We start from the raw sequence: 24,593 nt of genomic DNA, 5'->3' as shown, positions 1-24,593 counted from the left end.
GGCTGGGCAACAATTCAATGTTATTGTTTATTGCCTTTACGTGGTGTTGTATTGGAATACAATTCAGATATTGTCATAGTATGATGCACAATTTTGCCGTCTGTTACTTTAATTGGAATTTACTCAAAATTTCTCATAAAACAAGGTCTGAAATATCTGAGGGAGTATCATTTGAATCCTAGTTTGATATATACTTCACATTACCAGACAGCTCAATGTTATGAACCTCAGTCGGATTCTTTTTTTTTTTTTACCCCTTTTTTTCTCCCCAATTGTATTTGGCCAATTACCCCTCTCTTCCGAGCCGTCCCAGTCGCTGTTCCACCACCTCTGCTGATCCGGGGAGGGCTGCAGACTACCACATGTCTCCTCCGATACATGTGGAGTCACCAGCTGCTTCTTTTCACCTGACAGTAAGGATTTTCACCAGGGGGACGTAGCATGTGGAAGGATCACACTGTTCCCCCCAGTCCTCCTCCCCTTTCCCGAACAGGTGCCCCGACCAACCAGAGGAGGCACCAGTGCAGCGACCAGGACACATACCCACATCCAGCTTCCCACCCGCAGGCATGACCAATTGTGTCTGTAGGGACGCCTGACCAAACAGGGATTCGAACCGGTGATCCCTGTGTTGGTAGGCAACAGAATAGACCGCCACGCTACCCGGACGCCCCTAGCAGTCAGATTCTTAAACATGGTGCTTTTGCACATGTAAGCAGATATCATGATACATATCGATTTCCAGGAAAAGTCCTGATGGTTGTTATATTTTTTGCCATATCACTCAGCCCTGTATTGAAGAGAATTTAATCAGCTTGATCAATAACGTGCTATAGTTTTCACATGGATTCACAAATTCAGTTTATATCATGGAAAGAGCACGTGGCCCTAAGGTTTTGTATTGGCCTATTTCTATTTAGTCTAAATCATTAGCTGATGTTTTGCATGTATTTTTTTAGGTGTGTGTACAAGTGTGTGGAATGCGATTTTTACATTTTTGTTCCTAGCACAACAGTAATTCCAGAAAATGTCATTGGGGGTTTGATCTGATTCAGATTTAACTTAATTGGGAATGCTAGGCATCCAATGAAGAGTGAGCCATGTGTATGAATGAGCTTGTAAAATAGATTTCAATTAAACCTAGATGTGTTGTACTCATTTCCATCAGTTGGTGCACACTAAGAAGAAGCTGAAGGTGTGTGTGGCGACCTGTAACAGAGCTGACTACTCCAAACTCGCTCCCATAATGTTTGGGATCAAGTCCTACCCTGATGAGTTTGAACTGGAGGTGGTGGTATTAGGTTCGCATCTCATCGATGACTACGGGTAAGATCAGTCAGCATGCCTCTCAAAGGTGGACAATTCAGAATTTTCTTGCACAAACCCAAATTCTTTTGCTATGTCCAATAATGTGGGTAGGGAAATGAATGCAAAGAGAATGCACTGCCTTCCGCACTTTGAAAATTATTGTGAAAAAGTAAGTGTCATGACAATACCTATTTGTTTTTGTCTGTTATGGACCCTGAGTCTGCAATAAAGTTTTTGAATTGAATTGAATACATTGCGTCCTTGTACAGGCTGAAATACTCGGTGTTCCTGTTCATGAAAAACCAGGAGAAGTTATGGAATTCAAATATTTTGATTTTTCTGTCCTTTAAAAGTTGTAGAAAATAATTTTCTTAGGGTCCCGAAAATGTCAGTAATTTGTCTCATAGGTATCAATGAAGTTGTTCTTATCTTTTCATGTCTTTTTGCAGATAAATTGATATGCAAAAAGGAAAAAATATGCTCAGAAAATTGTCCTCGTTATTTATCATGAATTGGATCATGTGCTGAGCAGATGTAGGTTAGCTATTGAGCACCGGGAGCAGCCTGCTCACCTCAGCACATAAACTGTAGTTAGCTATTTTGTGAAATGACAGGAAAATGCAGCTTCAGCAATGAATGGCTACATATGGACAAATATCAGGTGTGGCTTGCAAAAGATGTAGTCTCAGGATTTGCAAAGGATAAAGTGTGCAGTAAATCGTTTAACATTTTGCATATAGTGGAGTCAAGTCAAGTCAATTTTATTTTTGTATAGCCCATAATCACAAATTTACTTCAGTGGGCTTTACAGCAATACAACATCCTGTTCTTAGACCCTTGCATCGGATAAGGAACAATTCCCTAAAAAAAAAACCTTTAACAGAGAGAAAAATAGGAAGAAACCTCTGGGAGAGCAACAGAGGCGGGATCTTTCTCCCAAGACGGACAGAGGTGCAATGGATGTTGTGTTTACACAATTGACAGATTACAACACTGAAAGAGGATAACAGAATTATAATGGAATCATAAATTATATGAGTAATATGATGAGGAGGATGCTAAGCAGTGTCCAGATGCCACCAGAACAGCCTAGGACCTGAGCCATGTGACCGCCATGTAGACCTGACAGGAGAACAGACTACACATGCACACAGGGGAGACTCATGTCACACCACTCACATACATGGGAGAAGAGACAAGAAAAATAACATTAGTCACATCGGTGTGAGAGAAGGATATAACATTGAAACAGGATAACAAAAGCGTATTAATTTATAAGATATATAAAGAATGTGTTGAGGATGTCAAGCAGTGTCCAGGTGGTGACCACCATCACCATAGAGACCTCGGAGGAGGACAGACTGCAATTTCACACAGGGGAGACTCACATCAACATTCAGAGAGAGAGAAAAGACACGCGAGAGAAGAGAACAGTCGCAACAGTCAATCTATACTCTATAATCTCGTCGGCAGAACAATGCTTGGTAAATTAATTGAGACAGAAACCGACCCGCCATGAGTACAGGTTGTGAAGCAAGTCAAGTCAATTTTATTTGTATAGCCCAATATCACAAATTACAAATTTGCCTCAGGGAGCTGTACTACAATACAACATCCTGTCATTAGACCCTCGCATCATATAAGGAACAACTCCCTAAAAATCCCTCCCTAAAGCTCCCTAAAAGGAAACTAAAACTAAAAGCACTCAATTTTAAGGCAACTAATTGTAGGTTAAGGCAAAAAGATGAGTTTTAAGTTTGGATTTAAAGGACTCAACAGACTCTGATTGTCTGATGGTGGGAGGCAGGTTATTCCACAAGAACGGGGCCCGATAGGAAAAGGCCCTGCCACCAGCTTACTTCTTTTTAACTTTGGGTGCACACAGGAGCCCTGTATTTTGAGAGTGAAGAGCTCGAGATGTAATTTATGGCTTAATGAGATCAGACTACTCAAACTCGCTCCCACAATGACAGCATTAACTATTCAAATGAATGGGGAGGGGGGACACCAAGATGAAATGGTGCATGTGGCTGGTTACATCTCCATCAGTTAGTAAGCTGGTAAATGACTGTTCATATAAGATTTACTGAGCTGTGAAATAAGTTTGTTTCTCCTCAAAACAAAAGCACAAATTACCATAGGGCGAATGGAGCTCTTTGCAACAAGAGGCGATGCTTATGCAAAATGAAGTTGGTCCTCTATGAAACACTACTGCCTTTGTCCACAGGGGTGTGCAAAGTCAACAAAAATCCATAACTATAGCAGCTTTAATTTCTTATGCCTAAACAGAAGCCAGTGCTACACAGCATCCATGTTTTTCCCCCCTCTATATTCAGTTATCAATCTATGAGAGGCAAGCTATAGAAAAGCAGGCCACAGAAACATATGTTAATAGCTCTTTGGACTGTTCTTTGATGGACAGCTGAGGGGTTTAAACTATACTTCCAGACAGCTATTGTTGTAATCTTATGCAGTTTCTACATTCCCTTTCATGCAGGTGTTCTCACAGCGTTCAGATGTGGCTGAAAACCTCAATCTATTCTTAACTCATGAGCCCTCTTTACCATGAAAGGAAGTAAGAATACTGAGAAAACCCTGGGTTTCACAGCGAGGGGTGGCAGAAAACTGTTATTCACCCCCCCCAAAAAAAGAAGAAAAAAAAACATGCTCCACATGACTAAACTGGATTTATTAGACATTGGTTCAATGTGAGTGAGGAGGAGGATGTTTTTTGTTTTGTTTTGTATTTTTTTCTTTGTTTGATGGATGATAGGTATGTGATTGTAGAAGAGACTTAATAATGATTGGTGCTCAATACAGGTGTCCACCTGGAACTGTCTCGACCTGCGTTCTCTTGCTTTCTGAAATTAAACGTGTCTTTTGTTAATGAGATAGCATCTGTCATGCCCTTAGTCTACACCCACCTCCTTTTAAAATACCCTATTGTTTGTAAGGCATGATGCTGAATACTTCGTCTGTCATCAAAATATAACCAGTCTATGCCAGTACAACCGGTCATACAGTGTTGAACTCCACGTAGCTCTGGCTCACTGTACAAAAGAAGCTTCTGCCCCTGCTCCTCTGAGCAATTAATACACATGTTAATGTAGAAGGCAACACCTCCAGCAACAGGCATGCAAGTCAGTGACCAGATCAAAACTATGTTAAAGGTAGACGGCGAAAGATTTTCTCCGAAGTCTCGCTCACAGTCACGGCCTACTTTTCCCAGACTATTGCAGTGTGATATGCTTGGTGTGATTCCATGATAGGCCATCAAGGACCCAAGAGTCTCCACTTTCCCTTTCCAACCTACATCGGGTGATTGGACTGATGGGCTCACCTTTATCTAGAAAAGGTGTTAAACTATTTGACAAAGAATTTGGTTGGAATGAAATAGCGTGTAAACTCATTTATACGCTCATGGACGGCATATAACATAGTCTGAGATGGCAGTTATAGGTCGGCCTAACCTCGCTATGGAATTTTATTTGGTGCAGTTCTTTAACTCACCTACAGAGGTCTAGGGGAGCTCACAGACAGATGACTGGTGACTAATGAGCTCCCTCAGCATTTTTGTTGTTTCCCAGCTACTCTATGCACCATGGTTGTACAGAAGAAGTGAAAGAAGAGAGAAATTTCCAAAAGCACCTGGAAATTTATAGACTAGTTTCCCAGTCATGGAAAACACCTGGGAAATAATTAAATGTCCTGGAAATATTGTTGAGGTCATTGAAATTTGTAAAGTTAATACAAGGTTGTGTTTTTACCCACTGAGATGGAATGTTTTTAGTGTAATATTTAGCAAAGATTGCATATTTGTAGCCACTGAAATTGCATATCCATGCTTGAAGTTTGTTGGTATGTTCAGTAACCAGGTCAAAGTTGCATAGTCAGAGGCTGTTGACACTTCCACTGATGGTTAATACCTTCTGTGAACAATTGCTGACACATATAGCCAAGCAAAAGTCCTGGAAAATGATTTCCCAAAGAGAGTAAGAACGCTGATTTGCAAGAATTACCTGTGCGACATGCACACTGATAGGTGATAAGCAGTATGGAATGAGACTGATAGGTGATAAGCTGTATGGAATCAGATTTGCCGCAGAAATAAATAAATCCAGAGAAACAGTAAATGCAGAGAACATGATTTACATGTCTGGAATGATTAATCATGAATTGGCTGCTTTTTTTTTTTAATCTACCTGAGAAAATGACACCAATCACGATTATCTAGAAGTCATCCTCCCCTCACTCCAGCCATAACCCTTGAATAACTGTTGTATGAATTGGTTTGGTGTATGTGTGGTCTTTTTACATTAAGCAAAATATCCCTCGGGTGTTCAATGGATTAAATGTGTATGCAGCATTTATTGAATTGAGTGGTGGTTTCGAGGTAGGGCACAATTAGATCTATTCTTTGTGCAACTCTTCTTTTGTTTGCTAGGGTTTTTATTCACCCCCCCCCCAAAAAAAAGAAAAAAAAAACGTGCTCCACATGACTAAACTGGATTTATTAGACATTGGTTCAATGTGAATGAGGAGGAGGATGTTTTTTTGTTTTGTTTTGTATTTTTTTCTTTTCATTTTGATAGAGTTTCTAATTTCCTTCCCATCCTGTGTCTCTTATGCAGGAACACCTTCCGTATGATTGAGCAGGATGACTTTGACATTGGCTGCAAGCTCCACACCATAGTGCGAGGAGAGGACGAGGCGGCCATGGTGGAGAGTGTTGGCCTGGCACTGGTCAAACTGCCAGACGTCCTACAGAGACTTAGTCCAGATGTACTGGTGGTCCACGGTGACCGCTTTGACGCGCTGGCCCTGGCGACCGCCGCCGCCCTAATGAACATCAGGATACTTCACCTGGAGGGAGGAGAGGTGAGAGTTGGAGAGAGAGCTTATGCATTTACTGTTACACAGGATGTGATGTAAAAGCCAGCAAAACCTGTCAGACAGAAAGAAGCCCTTTTCAAACAACAAGCTAATGTACTGAAGGCAAGTTTATAGTTTGGCGATTTATGATTGTTGCCATCGGTGATAATTACATCTGATTGTCAGTCGCAATAACTTTAGGTTTATATTTAGAGTGATGCGCGACCTGTCATCATTGTGATGATTGTTGCACTCATCGTCAAAGACAAAAATGTTATCAAATGATGGCATCACTGGCTCAGTTGTCATGACAACATAGAATGTTCTTATTGCTGTCATCACATCATCTGTTTATAATAGAGGATCAAACTTTTGTCAAAAATTCAAGAAACACCATTACAATGTTGGACACAAAAGATATTTTTCTCGTATTTCCCTCTGCCTTATTCTTTCTTTGTCATAAAGAGTTTTGGAAACACGGCGACATTTTAAAGACTTGCCGGTTCAGGAATGATGAAATAAAAAAACTTTTTTTTTTGGTCTCTTCTGCTCTCCCCAGGTAAGCGGTACCATTGACGACTCGATCCGTCATGCCATCAGCAAACTGGCCCACTACCATGCCTGCTGTACACGCAGTTCTGAGCAGCACCTTATCGCTATGTGTGAGGACCACTCTCGCATCCTGCTGACCGGTTGCCCTTCCTATGATAAACTGCTCTTAGCACATCACAAGAAGGACTACATGGACATTATCAAGTCCTGGCTGGGTAAGGACGAAAGAGAGTGTATGTAAAAAGAGAGGCTGTGTGTGTGTGTGTGTGTGTGTGTGTGTGTGTGTGTGTGTGTGTGTGTGTGTGTGTGTGTGTGTGTATGTATCGTGTAAATGGCATTAACTGTTCTTCCAGGACTGTAGAAAATAAGTGTGTGGAAACATTGTGCCAGCGTGTTTACAGGTTTGAAGATGAATTGTATAGCAGTGTAAAGACATCATATCCTGGTTGGGTATGATTTGATTTTTATTGAATCTGATTCAGCTTATTGAATTCAGTTGTTATCGAATGCCAATTCCTATTCTTAACATAATTTTTTTTGGAAGAAACCAAAATGTGTCCAAGGCAAAACACTGATCATTGGTCATCTTTTTAATGCTCAATGTGTTTCTCTTGTTTCACAAACATGTCTAAAACTACACTTTCAGAATTCCAAATGGGCTTCAAAACACAACCAGATGGGTTACACCTAACATACCCGGGGTGTCATTTATAACCGTTGCGTACGCACAAAACGGAGCCTGAGAGGTGTATGCCACTTCTCACGAAAAATTTGTGATCTATAAAAACAAACTTGACGGGAGAGTGTGCGCACTTGTATGTAAACGCAGATGGTGAGGTGGTGAATTGAAGCCAGATTGTATAATGATGCCTCTCACACATTGAAATCCGATTTTATTTATTTTATTTTTTTTGCCACACGCCATTTTTGGCTTTAGTGCACACATACACTTTTAGTAAGGATCCTACACACTGTTTTATAAATGAGACCCCTGGACTTTTCATAAACTGATTTTTTTTTTCAATTTGCTCAATCTTGTTATGTAACTTACAGTTATTTTAATGGGTGAATAAAATACCATCAATAAATGTGTTTTGACCCAATGTTACAAAATGTGTGTCCTACATAATACCTTTTCGTCATTTTAGCTAGTGTTAGGTAATACTCTGTGGTGCGTTTTGCATCCTGCAGGCGACAGAGTGAAGGAGCATGACTACATTGTGGCTTTGCAGCACCCTGTCACCACCGACATCAAGAACTCCATAAAGATATATGAGCTAATGCTGGATGCCCTGCTGTCCTTCAACAAGAGGACCCTCATCCTATTTCCTAACATAGATGCTGGTTAGTAACTGACTCCAGCCTGTTTTGTTTCTCCTCTTTCATTCTTTTCTTTTTTATTCCTCCCTGCCTCTGATGCTCTTTGCATCAAAGATTGCACCATGAGTAACGTTGCATGATTTTGCAAACTGATTAGTGGAGTCTTAAAGATTTTTTTTTTGTTTTTGTTTTGTTTGTTTTTTTTGGGGTTGGGGCATTTTCACCTTTATTACACAGTGGTAGTGAAAAGGGAAACAGGAAATGGGGAGAGAGAGGGGTAAGACATGCAACAAAGGTCGCTGGCAGGAATTGAACCGGCGATGGTTGTAGCCATGTGGCCATGTGGTATGCTCTATAATTCGGCTACAGGGGCCCCCCATTAGAGGAGTCTAATAGAACTGAACCTCCCAATCTCTTAAAAGGACTCTGAGACAAAAGTACCAAAGACACAAGGGGACCTTGTGCCAATTTGAAAACAGGACCCTAAATTCTTTGTCCCTGTGTGCCTACAGTTTTTATTGACTATGTAATATCCTAGATTTACTGTTAACTATATTATATTTCATACAAACAGTATTTTTGATAGGGTGGCAAGTTACCCAAACAAGTACTTATGCAATGCAACATCACAACTCCTTATTTGAATGAAAGCTAATGATTTTTTTTTCTTTGCGGGGGGGTAGGTCAGTTTGCCAGCTCTATTAATGGTCATCAATCCTGCTTCATGTAAAATATTTGTCTATACTGTGCAATGATAGTATGCAGAACAAAGGGTTAAGATTTTTTTTAACCCCATGCTCTCTGTTCAGGACAAAAGGGATGCACATTTTGTACATATTTTTCTTGCTTTTTTTTGCCTCACCATGTGAACAGGAAGTAAGGAGATGGTACGAGTGATGCGGAAAAAGGGAATAGAGCAGCACCCCAACTTCCGGGCAGTGAAGCACGTTCCCTTTGACCAGTTCATCCAGTTAGTATGTCATGCTGGCTGCATGATCGGCAACAGCAGCTGCGGCGTACGGGAGGCTGGAGCCTTCGGCACACCAGTGATCAACCTAGGAACCAGACAGACGGGCAGAGAGACTGGTAGGTGGATGGACAGATAGACAAATCGTTGACTAGACAGGCAGGCAGGTTGACAAGCTGTGTGGTGTGTTTGTCACCAGTGGAGTACAGTGAGGGCCTTCATCACTCCTTTTAATCCATCAGGGTGTCGCACAGCATACAGAGAGACAGGTAGACCAACAAACGGAGACAGATATGGAGATCGACAAGCTTAGACATACAGTTTGTGTCATCAGCAAAAGCTGAAAATTAGCACCTGTCAGCTTAACAAAATAACATTAGTATTTATTAGAATTAATGGGTCTAAATTAAATGATGATTTCAAGTTTCTTTTTTACACTTAATCAACAATAAACACTCTTGGCCATTCCCATCACAAACTAGCCGCAAAGCAACCAGAAACAGTCATTTTGAACACTTGGAAAGGCAGCGAATGTTGCCAGTCTTTTTTAACATCTGTTTAACTGAAATTTGTATTTCATCACTTTAACAGGTTGGTATTCATTGATGACACCCATAGCTCTCTCGGGGTATTAGAAAGACAATCTATGTTTTGCTTGGATGTGACAACAGTCTACATTCTCACTCGTTCACTTTGTCCAGCCATCCATCCATGGGTAGAAATTCTAAAATTCTCCAACAGCACAGCAAAGATACAGAAAGCAAAGACAATTCAAAATGATTAATTCATCTTTCAATCTGCTCTGAATGAGCTGAGTTGTCTGATGTATCCTTACACCTTATTAATGTATTCCCTCTCTCTCTGCTAGGTGAGAATGTTCTCCATGTTAGAGACGCCGACACTCACAATAAGATCTATCATGCCCTGGAGCTGCAGTTTGGAAAGAGATACCCCTGGTAAGACCATGCTGCACCTGCCTCAGCCTGTCAGTCTCTTTCTTCCTCACCCTTTATGTTCCTAATGTGGGGTTGAGTCTGTCTCAGCTGGCATTGGACAGCAATCAAGGAGACGCTATGGACAGGTCACCAGTCTATCTGAGAGCATACACATATAAATTAGTTATACTTCATTCATACCTATGGGCACTTCAGATTCTTGACTTTACCTAAAATGCATGGCTTTGGGCCATGGGGAGAAACAAGAATACCTAGAAGAAACCCAGGAGTGCTGGGAGATCAACTTCACACAGAAAGGCTGTGATCGAACACAGGCACACACTTGCTGTGAGGCAACAGTTTTTACTGCCAAACCCCACTTCACGATCAGTCATTATTGACATACGATCATTTAAACTACTTCTTTATATAAGGGCTGTATGATGTCCCATTGCTACCAAGTTTTGCAGTGCCAAACTACATTCATTATAATTGTAATGGTTGTGAAGTGTTAAAGTGTAGATCGAATTACATAGATCATCACTCAGTGTCCATACCGGAGACCACTTTTTGTTGGTAGCCTTGGAAAAAAATAAAAGATTGCAGTCCATTATCCAAACAGCATTGTAAGATGAAACTTGAGTGTGTATATAGTTGGTCAGCTTGCTAATTTGTGCCATTGATCTGCTTTGTACCCAGGCGTCCAGACAAATATTTGTGTGTATTTTTGGTGAGTAATCATGATAGTGTATCTGCGTTTACTCCAGTTTGGTATTATGTGGTAAAGTCCTAGAACGGGATGACTTGTAATTCCAGCTGTCTCTTGTTATATATTGTGTCCATGTTGGAGAAGCACATGGACTGTTGACAGAACGCTCCTACTGCTATAACTTAAGCCCACGCCACACCCCAACCTCTGAAAAATAGTTATTCAAATCCATTCTAAAATGAAGTTACTGTTAAAAATTTGAGGAGTGCCAGATCCTGAATTCTTTTTTTTTTAATTTCCCCCCCTTTTTCTCCCCAATTGTACTTGGCCAATTACCCAACTCTTCCGAGCCGTCCCGGTCACTGCTCCATCCCCCTCTCCCGATCTGGGGGGGCTGCAGACTACCACATGCCTCCTCTGATACATGTGGAGTCGCCAGCCTCTTCTTTTCACCTGACAGTGAGGAGTTTCGCCAGGGGAACGTAGCACGTGGGAGGATCACACTATTCTCCCCAGTTCTCCCTCCCCTCCGAACAGGCGCCCTGACCGACCAGAAGAGGCGCTAATGCAGCGACCAGGACACATACCCACATGCGGCTTCTCACCCGCAGACACGTCCAATTGTGTCTGTAGGGACGCCCAACCAAGCCGAAGGTAACACGAGGATTCGAACGCACGATCCCTGTGTTGGTAGGCAACGGAATAGACCGCTACGCTACCCAGACACACCAGATTCTGAATTCTTAAAGTGAAAGTACAAACACATAAATATGAACAGGATTTCTGTTCCTTACAAAGGATATTGTCCATATATTTTTGGGTGGGCATTTAGAAGTTACTATCCTCGTAAAGGTTTAGGAAATAAATTGCAAGTTACATTGAGAGTGCTCAACATTTCAGTTTTTTGTTTGTCTCCCACCAGCTCGAAGATCTATGGTGATGGCAACGCGGTTCCTCGCATTCTCAAGTTACTGCAGGCCATTGACCTGGATGAGCCTGTCCAGAAGAATTTCTGTTTCCCCCCGGTCAAAGACTCCTACTCCCAGGACATCGACCACATCTTGGAGAAGCAGAGCGCTCTGGCCGTGGACTTGGGCGGAACCAACCTCAGAGTGGCTATCATCTGCATGGGGGTAGGCCCGATCGACACAAACATGGACGGACAGACAGACAGAGACCTATACAGACACATCAAATTGATAACCTATACAGACCCGTCAAATTGATATATTTGAACATCTGTTTGATCATCAGTCATGTAACTCACGTCTCACTTGACACACATTTCCATCAAGCTATTTTTGAGAAATTTCAAGTTGCGAGTTCAAAAAGCTGAATGACAGAGCCAAAATATATTCAAAAATAAGATTCTTTAACAGTGCAAAAAACATTTTCAGGCTCCTGAGGAAGAGTTAACAATACGTAGGTCCAAATATAATGCAATAAAGCGTGATGGAAATTGATTTTTTTAAAATTTCTTTAATGCCAAGTAATTCATGTCAATCCATCTTCATTTTTTCTTAGAATGTTTTTGATGACATAAATTTGCGCTCACGTACACTGTTAAATCACTTAAAACCTGCAAAGGGAAATGGAAGAGATTCACATTTAGATTTTTCTGTCTTGAAAAGTTCAAGTTTGCTTTGCATCCTGATGGAAATGTGGCTCTTGGCAAGCCACTTGACATGACTCTTGGCAACTAGCAAGGTATAAACCTTCCGCCTGGTTCATAATTACAATTTTATTGAACTTTGTGGACTCTCTGCCATCTACAAATATTAAAGGATGAAAAACCTAACTTATAAAGATTGTTGATAATTGGTTTCCTTGTGTTGATCTATACTGCATTAGCTGACTTGCTCCATGATTCTTCTTCCTCTCTCTCCCCTCAATCCTCACAATCTCTCTCTCTTCTTCTTTCCCATCATCCAGGGTAAACTGCTAAAAAAGTATGTTAAGCCCAATCCAAATACCTATGAATCCAGGATCAAGTGCATACTAGAAATGTGTAACATTGCCCAAAAGGACGCTGTACCCCTCAACTGCAGGATACTGGGAGTTGGTACGTTAGCTACATTCACACCCGCACAGACCCAGATTATCTCTCTGGCTCTTTATCTCTGTTTGTTATCTATATTTCTGTCTTTTCTTTCCCTGCTTTCTCTCTTTTTTCTCACTAACACTGCTTTCTGCCTTGTTCTTCTCTGCCGACGTCACACTCCTCATAGCGCTGATGGAGTGGAGAGGTGGGTGGAGTTATATGGTTCCCAGAAGAAAAACATCCCATTCATTCTCCCATAGACAATGTCAAGTAACTGGCCGTTGCAGCATTTCTAACATTGGATGACCGCGAAACTCTCCCGGTTGAATTCATCAGTGTAAACAATTAGCAACTGTGTTGAAAAATTATTGTTCTTTGAAAACAAGCCAAAGGTACAAGACTGTGTACACAACAGACAAGTCAAATACATGTCCCAACGCAAATTGCATTTAAGAAACATCCAATCACGAAGCTTAGAATTATGTTGCCTGCACTGCTGAGGCTTTGTAGCTCCGTAAATTCATTGGATAGAATAATTCAGCAATAATATTAATCAATTCAGTTTCAAAAACTGTAATGTATTATGTTCCTGACCGCCACCACCCGTCTGAAATACAACGATGTGCATTCTACCGCTTTCCTTTGATGATCCTCCAAAGTAATGGCCTTGGAGGCTCATGGGTACTGTAGTTTTTGTCATACCGAACAGGATTTTTAAAAAAAAGTGATTTCTGAAACGAAGTCAAAACCTTTGAACTGATGGCCATGCAATAACTGCATAGCATCACTTCATCATCCAGAGACTCCTGGGTTTCTGTGTTAGGTATTATTACGGTAATCGTTAAAAGAACGACTTCCAGCTGGTGAAACGAGTAGGAAAAAGTCTTCCAGGAATGAGTGGCTCTGCCCACATCTCTACTCCATACCGCTGTTGTGTAGGACCTGTTCTATAACTTATTCAAATACTAGCACTGGCATAGAGTTCAAGACAAATGCATGAAAACTGTCTAAGGAAGGAAGGTTCATAATGACCACCAGCATCTTGAAATGATATGCTGTTCATTGAGTGGAGAAATGTTATAATAAGTCCATGCAAATAATCGCATATTGTTTGATATGGCTTGTGATGATGCATGTTTGCCAAGCTGCTAAGAGTTTGAGGGAAGGGCGTCCGGGTAGTGTGGTGGTCTATTCTGTTGCCTACCAACACGGGGATCCCGGTTCAAATCCCCGTGTTACCTCCGGCTTGGTCGGGTGTCCCTACAGACACAATTGGCCGTGTCTGCGGCGGGTGGGAAGCCGGATGCATGTATGTGTCCTGGTCACTGCACTAGCGTGGTCAGTCGGGACACCTGTCCGGGGGAAATAGCTTGATCCTCCCACGTGCTGCGTCCCCCTGGCAAAAATCCTTACTGTCAGGTGAAAAGAAGCGGCTGGTGACTCCACATGTATCGGCGGAGACGTGGTAGTCTGCAGACCTCCCCGGATCGCCAGAGGGGGTGGAACAATGACCGAGAAGGCTTGGAAGAGTGGGTTAAATGGCCAAATACATCCATCCACCCACCCATTATCTGAACCGCTTATCCTGCTCTCAGGGTTGTGGGGATGCTGGAGCCTATTCCAGCAGTCATTGGGCGGCAGGTGGGGAGACACCCTGGACAGGCCGCCGGGCCATCACAGGGCTGACACATACACACACACACACACACACACACACACACACACACACACACACATTCATACCTAGGGACAATTTAGTATGGCCGATTCACCTGACTTACATGTCTTTGGACTGTGAGAGAAAACCGGAGCCCCCGGAGGAAACCCACACAGACACGGGGAGAACATGCAAACTCCACACAGAGGACGACCCACCAAGGTTGGACTACCCCGGGGCTCGAACCCAGGACCTTCTTGCTGTGAGGCAATCGCGCTAACCACTGCGCCACCATGCCGCCCCAGGCCAAATACAATTGAGGAGAAAGGTGGGGGGGGGGGGTCTGAGGGAAGTCAACATTCAGCATAAACGCATGTTGCCAAACTCCGACTTCAAGAGTGACCAAAGTATACACTCATAATTCTTCATTAACTCCCTAAGAATTGAATGAAATATTCAAGGCATAATCTTCCTGAAAATGTCACCTTAGAGACCACAGGTACAAAACGCAGGTAAAGCAATTTAAGGGAAAGTCCACAAATGAGAGAGAGAGCAAGACAGAGACAGACAGCCACATACATACATATTATACACATACATATTATACACATACATACATATACATACATGCTAAAGGCAAGAAAATGCCAGAAAACTTTTTGTGCCCTCCAATGTCATTTTCACAATACGTTCAAGTGATTCTTGAAATTGTCAAAGGGAAATTATAAAGGGTTGCTTGTAAAAAGTCTGAGGCCACGGTTCTCTAACAGAAAATGGGGGATTGCTCCCTCCGGGTTGGGGATGAGTTGTTGCGTCCAAGTATCTCAGGGTCTTGTTCACGAGCGAGGGTAGGATGGAACGGGAGCTTGACAGGCAGATTGTTGCAGCATTAGCAGTAATGTGGATGTTGTACCGGACTGTTGTGGTGAAGAGGGAGCTGAGCCGGAAGGCAAAGCTCTCAATTTACCAGTCAATCTTCGTTCCAACCCTCACCTATGGTCATGAGCTTTGGGTAGTGACCGAAAGGGTGAGATTGCAGATACAAGAGGCTGAAATGAATTCCCTCCATGGGGTGTCTGGGCTCCTCACCCTTAGAGATAGGGTGAGGAGCTCAGAGTAGAGCCGCTGCTCCGTCGCGTCGAAAGGAGCCAGTTGAGGTGGTTCGGGCATCTGATTAGGATACCTCCTGGGCGCCTTCCTTTAGAGGTTTTCTGGGCGCCTTCCTTTGGAGGTTTTCCGGGCACATCCAACTGGGAGATCTCAGGGTAGACCCAGAACTCGCTGGAGGGACTACATGTCTAATTTGGCCTGGGAACGCCTTGGGATCCCCCAGGAGGCGCTGGAGGGCGTTGCTGGGGAGAGGGACATCTAGAGTGCCCTACTCAGCTTGCTGCCACTGCGACCTGACCTCAGAGAAGTGGCTGATGATGAGATGAGATGAGATGAGATGAGATGAGATGAGATGAGATGAGATGCTTGTAAAAAACGGCAAATAGCCTTAGTCAGCAGTTGACAGTTGGAGTGGTTTATGACCTAAATGTGTCTTTTATTCATCTTTGGTACCTGAAACCATTCTCTTCTTGCTACCATTAAACAATCCGTCCCTCATCCCACATCCCCACCTCAGGAGTGTCTACAGGTGGACGTGTCAACCCACAGGACGGCATTGTCCTCCACTCCACTAAGCTAATTCAGGAGTGGTCGTCGGTTGACCTGCGGACGCCCATCTCCGATGCTCTGCACCTCCCTGTCTGGGTGGACAATGACGGCAACTGTGCGGCTCTAGCTGAGAGGAAGTTTGGGCATGGCAAGGGAGTGGAGAATTTTGTGACCATCATCACCGGGACAGGTGAGGAGAATGTGTGTTACTATTACACCACAAGAGTTTGTGGTTTTTGTTATTTTTGTTGTTGTTGCTGTTGTTGCTATTTTAAGAACACAAACAGCAAACACAGCAATTAAAAACTTAATTATATACAAAAACTATATGAAAACTTAACTATATACATAACTATGTACACATGATGTTAATAAGGCTCCATGTAACAGGGTGTCTACAGGTAGCAGAAAGTTAAATTTAAGACATTTTAATGCCACAGTATAATGAAATTTAAGGCCAACTTTGCAACAAAAAGCACCAAATTTAAAAATATAGGCATAGGGTTTTATAATGACAAAATGTGCATGTTATCAGTTCAAAATGACCAGTAAGGCAAAATTTTCTCAAGAAAATTAAAGGACAGACATATAGAGATTCCTACTATTAGGCCACCTTGGCCTGTTGAATATCACAAAGTCTGCCACATATGGCCTGCTGTACCAAAGTGTCCCCATATCTCTATTTCGTCAGCGCCTCTTCATAAACAACATTGCTGAGAAAGTACCGCTTCTTCTTTGTCTCTTCATCTTGAGCAATAATGCGAAGCCTGCTTAATCTACCAACCCTGCTGGCCAGCATGTAGAACTGAGCATGGCTGAAGACCCCAACATGGTGTAGTGACTGCCCATGAGACTTAATTACAGTCATGGCATAGCAGAAACTGCTGACGCCGCAGAGTGTATGGGAAGATGTTGTCAGACGGGCACAGGGTGATGCATGGAATGAGGATTGTGCGCCCAGCCTTTTTTGCAACCAAGAGATGGAGCAGGATCTGATCGATGAGATACCTTGACCCATTGCAGTGTCTGTTGCGCTGGTCGAACTTTCAAAGTACCATCATCACCATTCCCACCTTTAGAGTGATGCGATAGGGAGGCATACCAGATGGGCAGAAGGTATGTAGAAACTCAGCCAGGTACACAATGGTGACCCTCAGACTCCGCTGTGTCCACGCTGCTGCAAACATGCAGCAACTGACTTCAAAGACTAATTGATAACAACATCAAGTTACTAGACAGAGAAAATAACTGTTCTACATATTCTTTGACTGGAGTAACAAAGTGCACTTTACGATAATATAAACAATATTATGTGCTATGCACTACCAAGAATTACACACACTCTAGACAGTCCCAAAGGAGGTAGTCAGTATCTGGTCAGTATTAAGGTTGACTTCCTGATTGTTTGTGTATGTGTTTGTGTGCGTAGGTATCGGTGGAGGGATTGTCCAGCACAACGAGCTGGTCCATGGCAGTACCTTCTGTGCTGCAGAGCTGGGTCACATCATAGTGTCTTTGGACGGCCCTGAGTGCACGTGTGGCAGTCGCGGGTGTATAGAGGCCTATTCATCTGGCATGGCTCTGCAGAGAGAGGCCAAACGACTACATGACGGTGAGTTGGCTAGTGCAATTAAAGTTGATGTTTAAGATCCATATAGAGGCAGGAAAACTTTTTATTGTTTCTGCTAATCAAAGTGACATGTCTTTGATTAAGTCAAAACATATAAAATCAAGGCCTTAAAGTACGCACTCATTTTTAGTCTGTCTCTGCCTACTCACATCATGAAAAAGGCACAAAAAAAAGAGAGAGGGGTGTTGATAAATCAAATAGTGATGGTGATGTCTGTATATAAAAGGATAAAAAGGGGTGTAGATGTAGAGGACAGTGATGGTGGTCCCACGTATAAAGGATATAAAGGGTAGAATGACAGTGGTCTCCATGTATAAAAGTTATTATGATGGAAATCAGTTCTATCATCCTTCACCCATACCAATATGTTTACAGCTTAAATGTAAAATTAGATTTGCTATCCTTTTTAACGGTTTTAGTTTCCCCTCGGGAATGAATAAAGTATTCTGATTGATTGGTTAAAGCCAATTGTAGCCTCTTTTCTTTTTTCTTTTTTTTAGAAAATTCGTTTATATTTCTTTGTTGGGATTATAAAGGTCTTTAAATGCGGAAACATGGAGAAATTGTCAGATACCATGCTGATTGATATATGTACCTCACCATATCGCCACATACTTTGTTGCATTTATTCAAAGTGAAAGGAAAGTATATGAACCTGTGTTCAGTAAGCACATAGGAGAGATTAACTATAAATATATATGTACACTGTATATGTGATGCATAAACTGGATGATGGCATATCCTCTTCCAGAGGATCTTTTGAAGACAGAGGGGATTGACATGAAGTTGCAAGAGCCAGTCACTGCTATCCACCTCATCAACGCTGCCAAAGAAGGAAACTCCAAGGCCGAAGCTGTTCTTAAGACAGGTCAGAGCACACACACAACACACACAAATAAACAAGTGCACACCATCAACAACTCTGTGTTTGGTGTAATACCAATGATACATCTCATCAGCGCGCATGCACACACACACACACACACACACACACACACACACACACACACACACACACACACACACACATATATATATAGTATAAGCCTGACCGATAAATTGGGATGCCGATAAGAGCTAATTCCAGATAAATTGGTATCTGCGTTTATGACGACCGATAAATGACAATTAAAAAAGAAACGGAGAGATGGAAGATTGTTGTTATGTAGTTTGCAACTCCACTGTTGGCAACACACGTGTTTGGAATGCCACAAATCAGAACAATCAGCTGACCCAAGCAGAGTCGAGCAGAGTAGAACATAGTGAGGTTAGTTTTAAGTCAGATATTCGAACGACATTTATTCCACATCCAGTGACTTCATTTCCAGCGGTTAAGAGCGAGCACTCGGAGGTGAGCTAACCGTCCTCTCACTGCCCACACTGGGTGAAACTAAGTGAGGGGAAGCTGCTGGATCCGCAGTGAACATGTGTCAAATATCCAACTTAAAACTAACTTCGCCACGGTGCAGAGTAGCCCACGGCGGAGATCATCTGTGTTCATGGTAAATTGATAATCGTCACATGAAATGCATTAAGTAATAATAAATATCCCCCATCACTTCTCCTCTTAGCCTAAATAAGCCTGACAACATTCATGTGAGCCATGCCTGATTTTTCTGTGGTAACATGAAAGCCGGTACCATCAGTCAAACATCAAAATTATGTTTAATGTTGTGGTAGTTGAGTGGTGTAGGCTAAGCTGTTGACAAACTTGATTGCAGGTTTATTCATGAAACAGTGTGGTAGTTCTAGAAAGTAAACAAACAACGGTCCTATCATTCTCCCTCGTCACTTCTAAAAATTCTATGGCAACATCGCTTACAGCAGCTTATAACGCTGTCCAATGCCAGATTAGGTTACCCACAAAGTTAGCTAATACCATGTTTATCAGTGCAAGACCGCTAACATTAATGAGTGGTTAAAATATAGCATGTAACTTATTCTGCCTAAATGAAGCAATGGTAAATATATCTGCGACTTGCATGTCTGTAGTTACAGTCGATGCATTGGAAATTATTAAACCAGAGGGGACATACAAATAAACGTGAGCTGAACAAGTATATAACATGGCTTGGTAGCCAAACAAAGTTATCTAGCTTCTCTTTCAGATGTGTAAAATCCTGAAGTCACAAGTCCTCGTTGCAGACAGTCATGTAGTGTTAGATGCATTCAACAGCAGCGTTTACTCAAGGTCACTATCAGTTTAATGTAAAGTATGAGATGGGTTAGAGTTAGATGCTATTTATGACAATAGAACAAGTTTATTTTTAAACTGCATTATGTCATGTTATCTTGGTGGGGACTCTTAAATAACTATTAAATAACTACACATAACAAATGTTGAGGAAAGTGTTTATGTTATGTGTTTCTGGAAAAAAAGAAGAGAAGAATATTGGCTGATACATCAATGGATTTTTAAATCCTCAAGTGTCAAAATCGGTATCAGTCTTAAAAATCCCACATCGGTCAGGCTCTTATACACTACCGTTCAAAAGTTTGGGATCACCCAAACAATTTTGTGTTTTCCATGAAAAGTCACACTTATTCACCACCATATGTTGTGAAATGAATAGAAAATAGAGTCAAGACATTGACAAGGTTAGAAATAATGATTTGTATTTGAAATAAGATTTTTTTTACATCAAACTTTGCTTTCGTCAAAGAATCCTCCATTTGCAGCAATTACAGCATTGCAGACCTTTGGCATTCTAGCTGTTAATTTGTTGAGGTAATCTGGAGAAATTGCACCCCACGCTTCCAGAAGCAGCTCCCACAAGTTGGATTGGTTGGATGGGCACTTCTTTGAGCAGATTGAGTTTCTGGAGCATCACATTTGTGGGGTCAATTAAACGCTCAAAATGGCCAGAAAAAGAGAACTTTCATCTGAAACTCGACAGTCTATTCTTGTTCTTAGAAATGAAGGCTATTCCATGCGAGAAATTGCTAAGAAATTGAAGATTTCCTACACCGGTGTGTACTACTCCCTTCAGAGGACAGCACAAACAGGCTCTAACCAGAGTAGAAAAAGAAGTGGGAGGCCGCGTTGCACAACTGAGCAAGAAGATAAGTACATTAGAGTCTCTAGTTTGAGAAACAGACGCCTCACAGGTCCCCAACTGGCATCTTCATTAAATAGTACCTGTTAGAGCCTGTTTGTGCTGTCCTCTGAAGGGAGTAGTACACACCGGTGTAGGAAATCTTCAATTTCTTAGCAATTTCTCGCATGGAATAGCCTTCATTTCTAAGAACAAGAATAGACTGTCGAGTTTCAGATGAAAGTTCTCTTTTTCTGGCCATTTTGAGCGTTTAACTGACCCCACAAATGTGATGCTCCAGAAACTCAATCTGCTCAAAGAAGTGCCCATCCAACCAATCCAACTTGTGGGAGCTGCTTCTGGAAGCGTGGGGTGCAATTTCTCCAGATTACCTCAACAAATTAACAGCTAGAATGCCAAAGGTCTGCAATGCTGTAATTGCTGCAAATGGAGGATTCTTTGACGAAAGCAAAGTTTGATGTAAAAAAAATCTTATTTCAAATACAAATCATTATTTCTAACCTTGTCAATGTCTTGACTCTATTTTCTATTCATTTCACAACATATGGTGGTGAATAAGTGTGACTTTTCATGGAAAACACAAAATTGTTTGGGTGATCCCAAACTTTTGAACGGTAGTGTATATATTCTCAAAGCCCAAAATCCCCAACAGAAGCAGAGTAAGCTGAGTTGTAATGTAATGCTGTTGCATTAAGAATTAATCGTTACCCCTCAAAACACGGTTACCCCAGGAAGTATTCTGCATTAGCATCATCGTTACTGATACTAATGAACTACCTATCTGCTTGTGCATACTCAAAACTGCAGTTAAATTGTAGACTTAAAAAGTTTTATCCAGAAATGTTTTTTATTATTTTGATCCAAATGTGATTAATTTTCTCCCCCTTCTCCATCCACTATCTGCCTCGCTGGCTTCCTCCGCATAGTGAATATACCACTGGCCTTCACATTTGGACTCAAAACCACAGACAAGTCTAACTTCCTTGTTATTCTCTCTCTCCAGCCTCCACTGCACTTGGCATAGGCATTGTTAACATCCTCCACATGGTCAACCCATCGCTGGTGATTCTCTCTGGTGTGCTGGCCTCTTTCTACCTCGACCCAGTTAAACACATCATCTCCCAGCGAGCCCTTCCATCCACCCAGGCCATCGAGGTCATCACATCAGACCTAGAGGAACCAGCTTTACTTGGGGCCGCTAGCATGGTTTTAGATTATACTACTAGAAGGATATATTAGGGGCATACAAATACCAGCGACCACCCCCAAGAGGACAACAAATACCATGTGTCTGCGCATATGGCATCAAAACTCTCAACCTCCCACAGAAATCTGCTTTACTAAGGACCATCAACCAGAGGACTACAGACTAAAAATAGTAGATGTGTTTGTGTGACATGAATATGCATATGAAGGCCACAGGGGGAAAACGATCACAGTCACGGTTTTTGTTTTTTTGTTTTTTTTTGAGAAAATCAATTTTAACGATTCAAAATACTCTCACAGACTTTACATAAAAATTATGGTTTGATTTTATATCTTTTTTGTTTTGTTTTTGTTTTTCGATCTGGTCGTGATCTGACCAGGACCTTGCCAGCGACACTGTGATCATTTTTCCTTTGTACGCATTGGACATTGATCGTTCTTTCATTATACATGTTTTTAAAAGGTGTGTCTAACTCAGGACTTTGATTTTTTTAGGTGTCAATAATTTGTGGGGAGCAACTACAGCGCTTGGGGAGTAGGTTAAGGGCAACAACTCTTACAAGTCAAAATTGTGACTGATCGTTTTTCCCCTGTGGCCTTCATATGTGTGAGGGAACATGGAAACAACATGACAGCAAGACAACATGGAAACCCTCTTGGCGAATGGAACCTCAGAATTGATCAGTACTTTTATTAAGAAAAAAAGGATGAAGTCAGTTTTGCTGTTGTTGTCATGTTTTACAGAAATGGTTGAAATTCATTTGCATATCAGCTCCTGACCCCCAGGCTGGTTCCCAGATATATAGCCCATCTGGAGTGTATCATTGTAAGGCAAAAAAAAACAAAAAAAAAAACCCAACAATACTACCAATCCTTCTTAAGGATTGTGCTCACGCAAAGTAATTATTACTTTTGGCACCATGGGCAGTGTTGACTTTTAAACCTGTAAAAATCCTCATCAGTAAAGTCAGGATGTTGGGACACATCAGCAGATTAGGGAAATTTGGTTTGGGTGCTATGACAATCAAAATATACATAGTTTGGCTTTGTATCTTCTTGGTTAATTTATGTAAATCCTTTTGCATCATGGCCAAGTCCCATTCCGATATGCATTGCCAAGTTAGCACTACGAATATGCTCTTAAGTACAATGGTCAATAAAACCCAAGGCTCTTGGGTTTTTAATCTAGGGGGGCAAATTATTTCATTTATTTATTAATTATAGATTAATTATTAATATAATATAGTTAATTATAAATTAATTGCAGCAAATAACATCCAATCATTCCCTCCATTAGAATGACAAAGACGGCCTTTCAGATGAGACAATAGAGGACCAAAGTCTGGTTTCATTTTTGTATGGGCCCATAGCTTATCATCTACTGACATTGCCATCTTTGCACTGTGTATTAAGACTATATCCAACTATATTTGATGTTTTTTTAACAAGTTGCTGCTGCTACTACAGTAGATATTGCTGCGTGTACCTCTCTTGCTCTTCTGCAGAAAAGGCCATTCCTGATTCCTTCATAGGTGCGTTTGAGAGGAGGCTTACTGTTGGCGACAAAACTGCAGACTAATAACTAAAACCACTAAAAGGTGCCGGTTCCGCCACCGAGAGGATGACAGCCTAATTTTCGTGCTCCCGACGGTTTGGAGAAATAACCCCAAAAACTTTAGTTCTGTTTAGTTCTGAACGTGATGGAAAACGATCCCGAAGTGAGGCGAGGCAGCCAAAGTAGCTCCCCAAACTCATACCCACATGGCAAAGATGGCCCCGAAGTTAGCCTGCGATGTATTCTCAACAAACTCCAGGAGTTCAGAAGAGACAACAAGGTACAGCTCTGCAACATTAAACAAGAACTAAAGAGAACAAACGACAGACTGGACGAGGCAGAGGGGAGAATTAACGAAATGGAGTCTGTGCTTCAAGCCACATCAACGCTAATCAAGTGGCTAACGCAGCGCCAGGCTAACCTGGAAGCCAGGCTGAGAGACCAGGAGGGCCGAGCGTGGAGAGATAATTTAAGGGTTTACGGAATACTCGAAGATAAAGAGGGCACCGATATGGTTGGCTTTATGGATAACTTGTTTAAAAGCGCGCTGGACCTTCCCTGTGACAGAGACCTCGGAATTGAGCAGGCACACCAGGCATTAGCACCGAAGCCCAATGGCCCGCAGGCAAAGCCCCGATCTATAGTGGTCAAGTTCGGGAGTTATCGAATGAAAGAGGAGGTGCTCCGGAGAGCCTGGCAGAAAAAAGAAGTGTTCTGCAACAATGCCCGCTTTTACGTCGACAATGATTTCCCCCCTGAAGTGCTTAAGAAACACAGCGAATATGCTGAAGCCAAGAAAGTTTTGAAAGAAAAACAAATAAAGTTTCAGACACCGTACCCTGCAAAGATGCGGGTCTTCTATGACGACGGCACCCAGCTATACAAGGATGCTACAAAGTCAAAGAGGGATATGGCTTCACGAGGATTCCCAGTGACTGTGGTGAAGTCCTCCACCGCTCCGGATCAAGAAGGGATCGAGCTCCTGTCTACCTGGCAGGTGGTGGGGAGACGGCGTGACCGGAGTGGAGATCAGAAACTCGACTCAGCGGAAGGCGGCACACAACCTAAGAAAAACCTCCACTCTCAATACAAAGAAACACTCCAGAAATTCAGAAGGCGATCCCCG

The 24,593-nt window shown here is 42.0% G+C and overlaps 1 protein-coding gene across 1 annotated transcript in view; it reads left to right on the top strand.

Annotated features, from left to right (window-relative positions):
• Positions 1 to 22,007, top strand: part of gne (glucosamine (UDP-N-acetyl)-2-epimerase/N-acetylmannosamine kinase) — a 29,807-nt gene extending 7,800 nt beyond the window's left edge. The window contains exons 3-14 of the mRNA XM_056280134.1: positions 1,169 to 1,326; positions 5,940 to 6,186; positions 6,740 to 6,947; positions 7,924 to 8,076; positions 8,926 to 9,138; positions 9,888 to 9,975; positions 11,586 to 11,796; positions 12,596 to 12,725; positions 15,989 to 16,210; positions 17,450 to 17,632; positions 18,402 to 18,518; positions 21,710 to 22,007. Of these exons, the coding sequence (XP_056136109.1) occupies positions 1,169 to 1,326; positions 5,940 to 6,186; positions 6,740 to 6,947; positions 7,924 to 8,076; positions 8,926 to 9,138; positions 9,888 to 9,975; positions 11,586 to 11,796; positions 12,596 to 12,725; positions 15,989 to 16,210; positions 17,450 to 17,632; positions 18,402 to 18,518; positions 21,710 to 21,945 (2,166 nt within the window). The 3' untranslated portion in view covers positions 21,946 to 22,007. The remainder of the gene's footprint in view (positions 1 to 1,168; positions 1,327 to 5,939; positions 6,187 to 6,739; positions 6,948 to 7,923; positions 8,077 to 8,925; positions 9,139 to 9,887; positions 9,976 to 11,585; positions 11,797 to 12,595; positions 12,726 to 15,988; positions 16,211 to 17,449; positions 17,633 to 18,401; positions 18,519 to 21,709) is intronic.
• The last annotated feature ends 2,586 nt before the right edge of the window (positions 22,008 to 24,593 follow it).

The sequence above is a fragment of the Lampris incognitus genome, chromosome 5, assembly GCF_029633865.1.
Source record: "Lampris incognitus isolate fLamInc1 chromosome 5, fLamInc1.hap2, whole genome shotgun sequence".
Taxonomy (NCBI): domain Eukaryota; kingdom Metazoa; phylum Chordata; class Actinopteri; order Lampriformes; family Lampridae; genus Lampris; species Lampris incognitus.
This window is presented reverse-complemented; position numbering and strand designations above follow the sequence as displayed.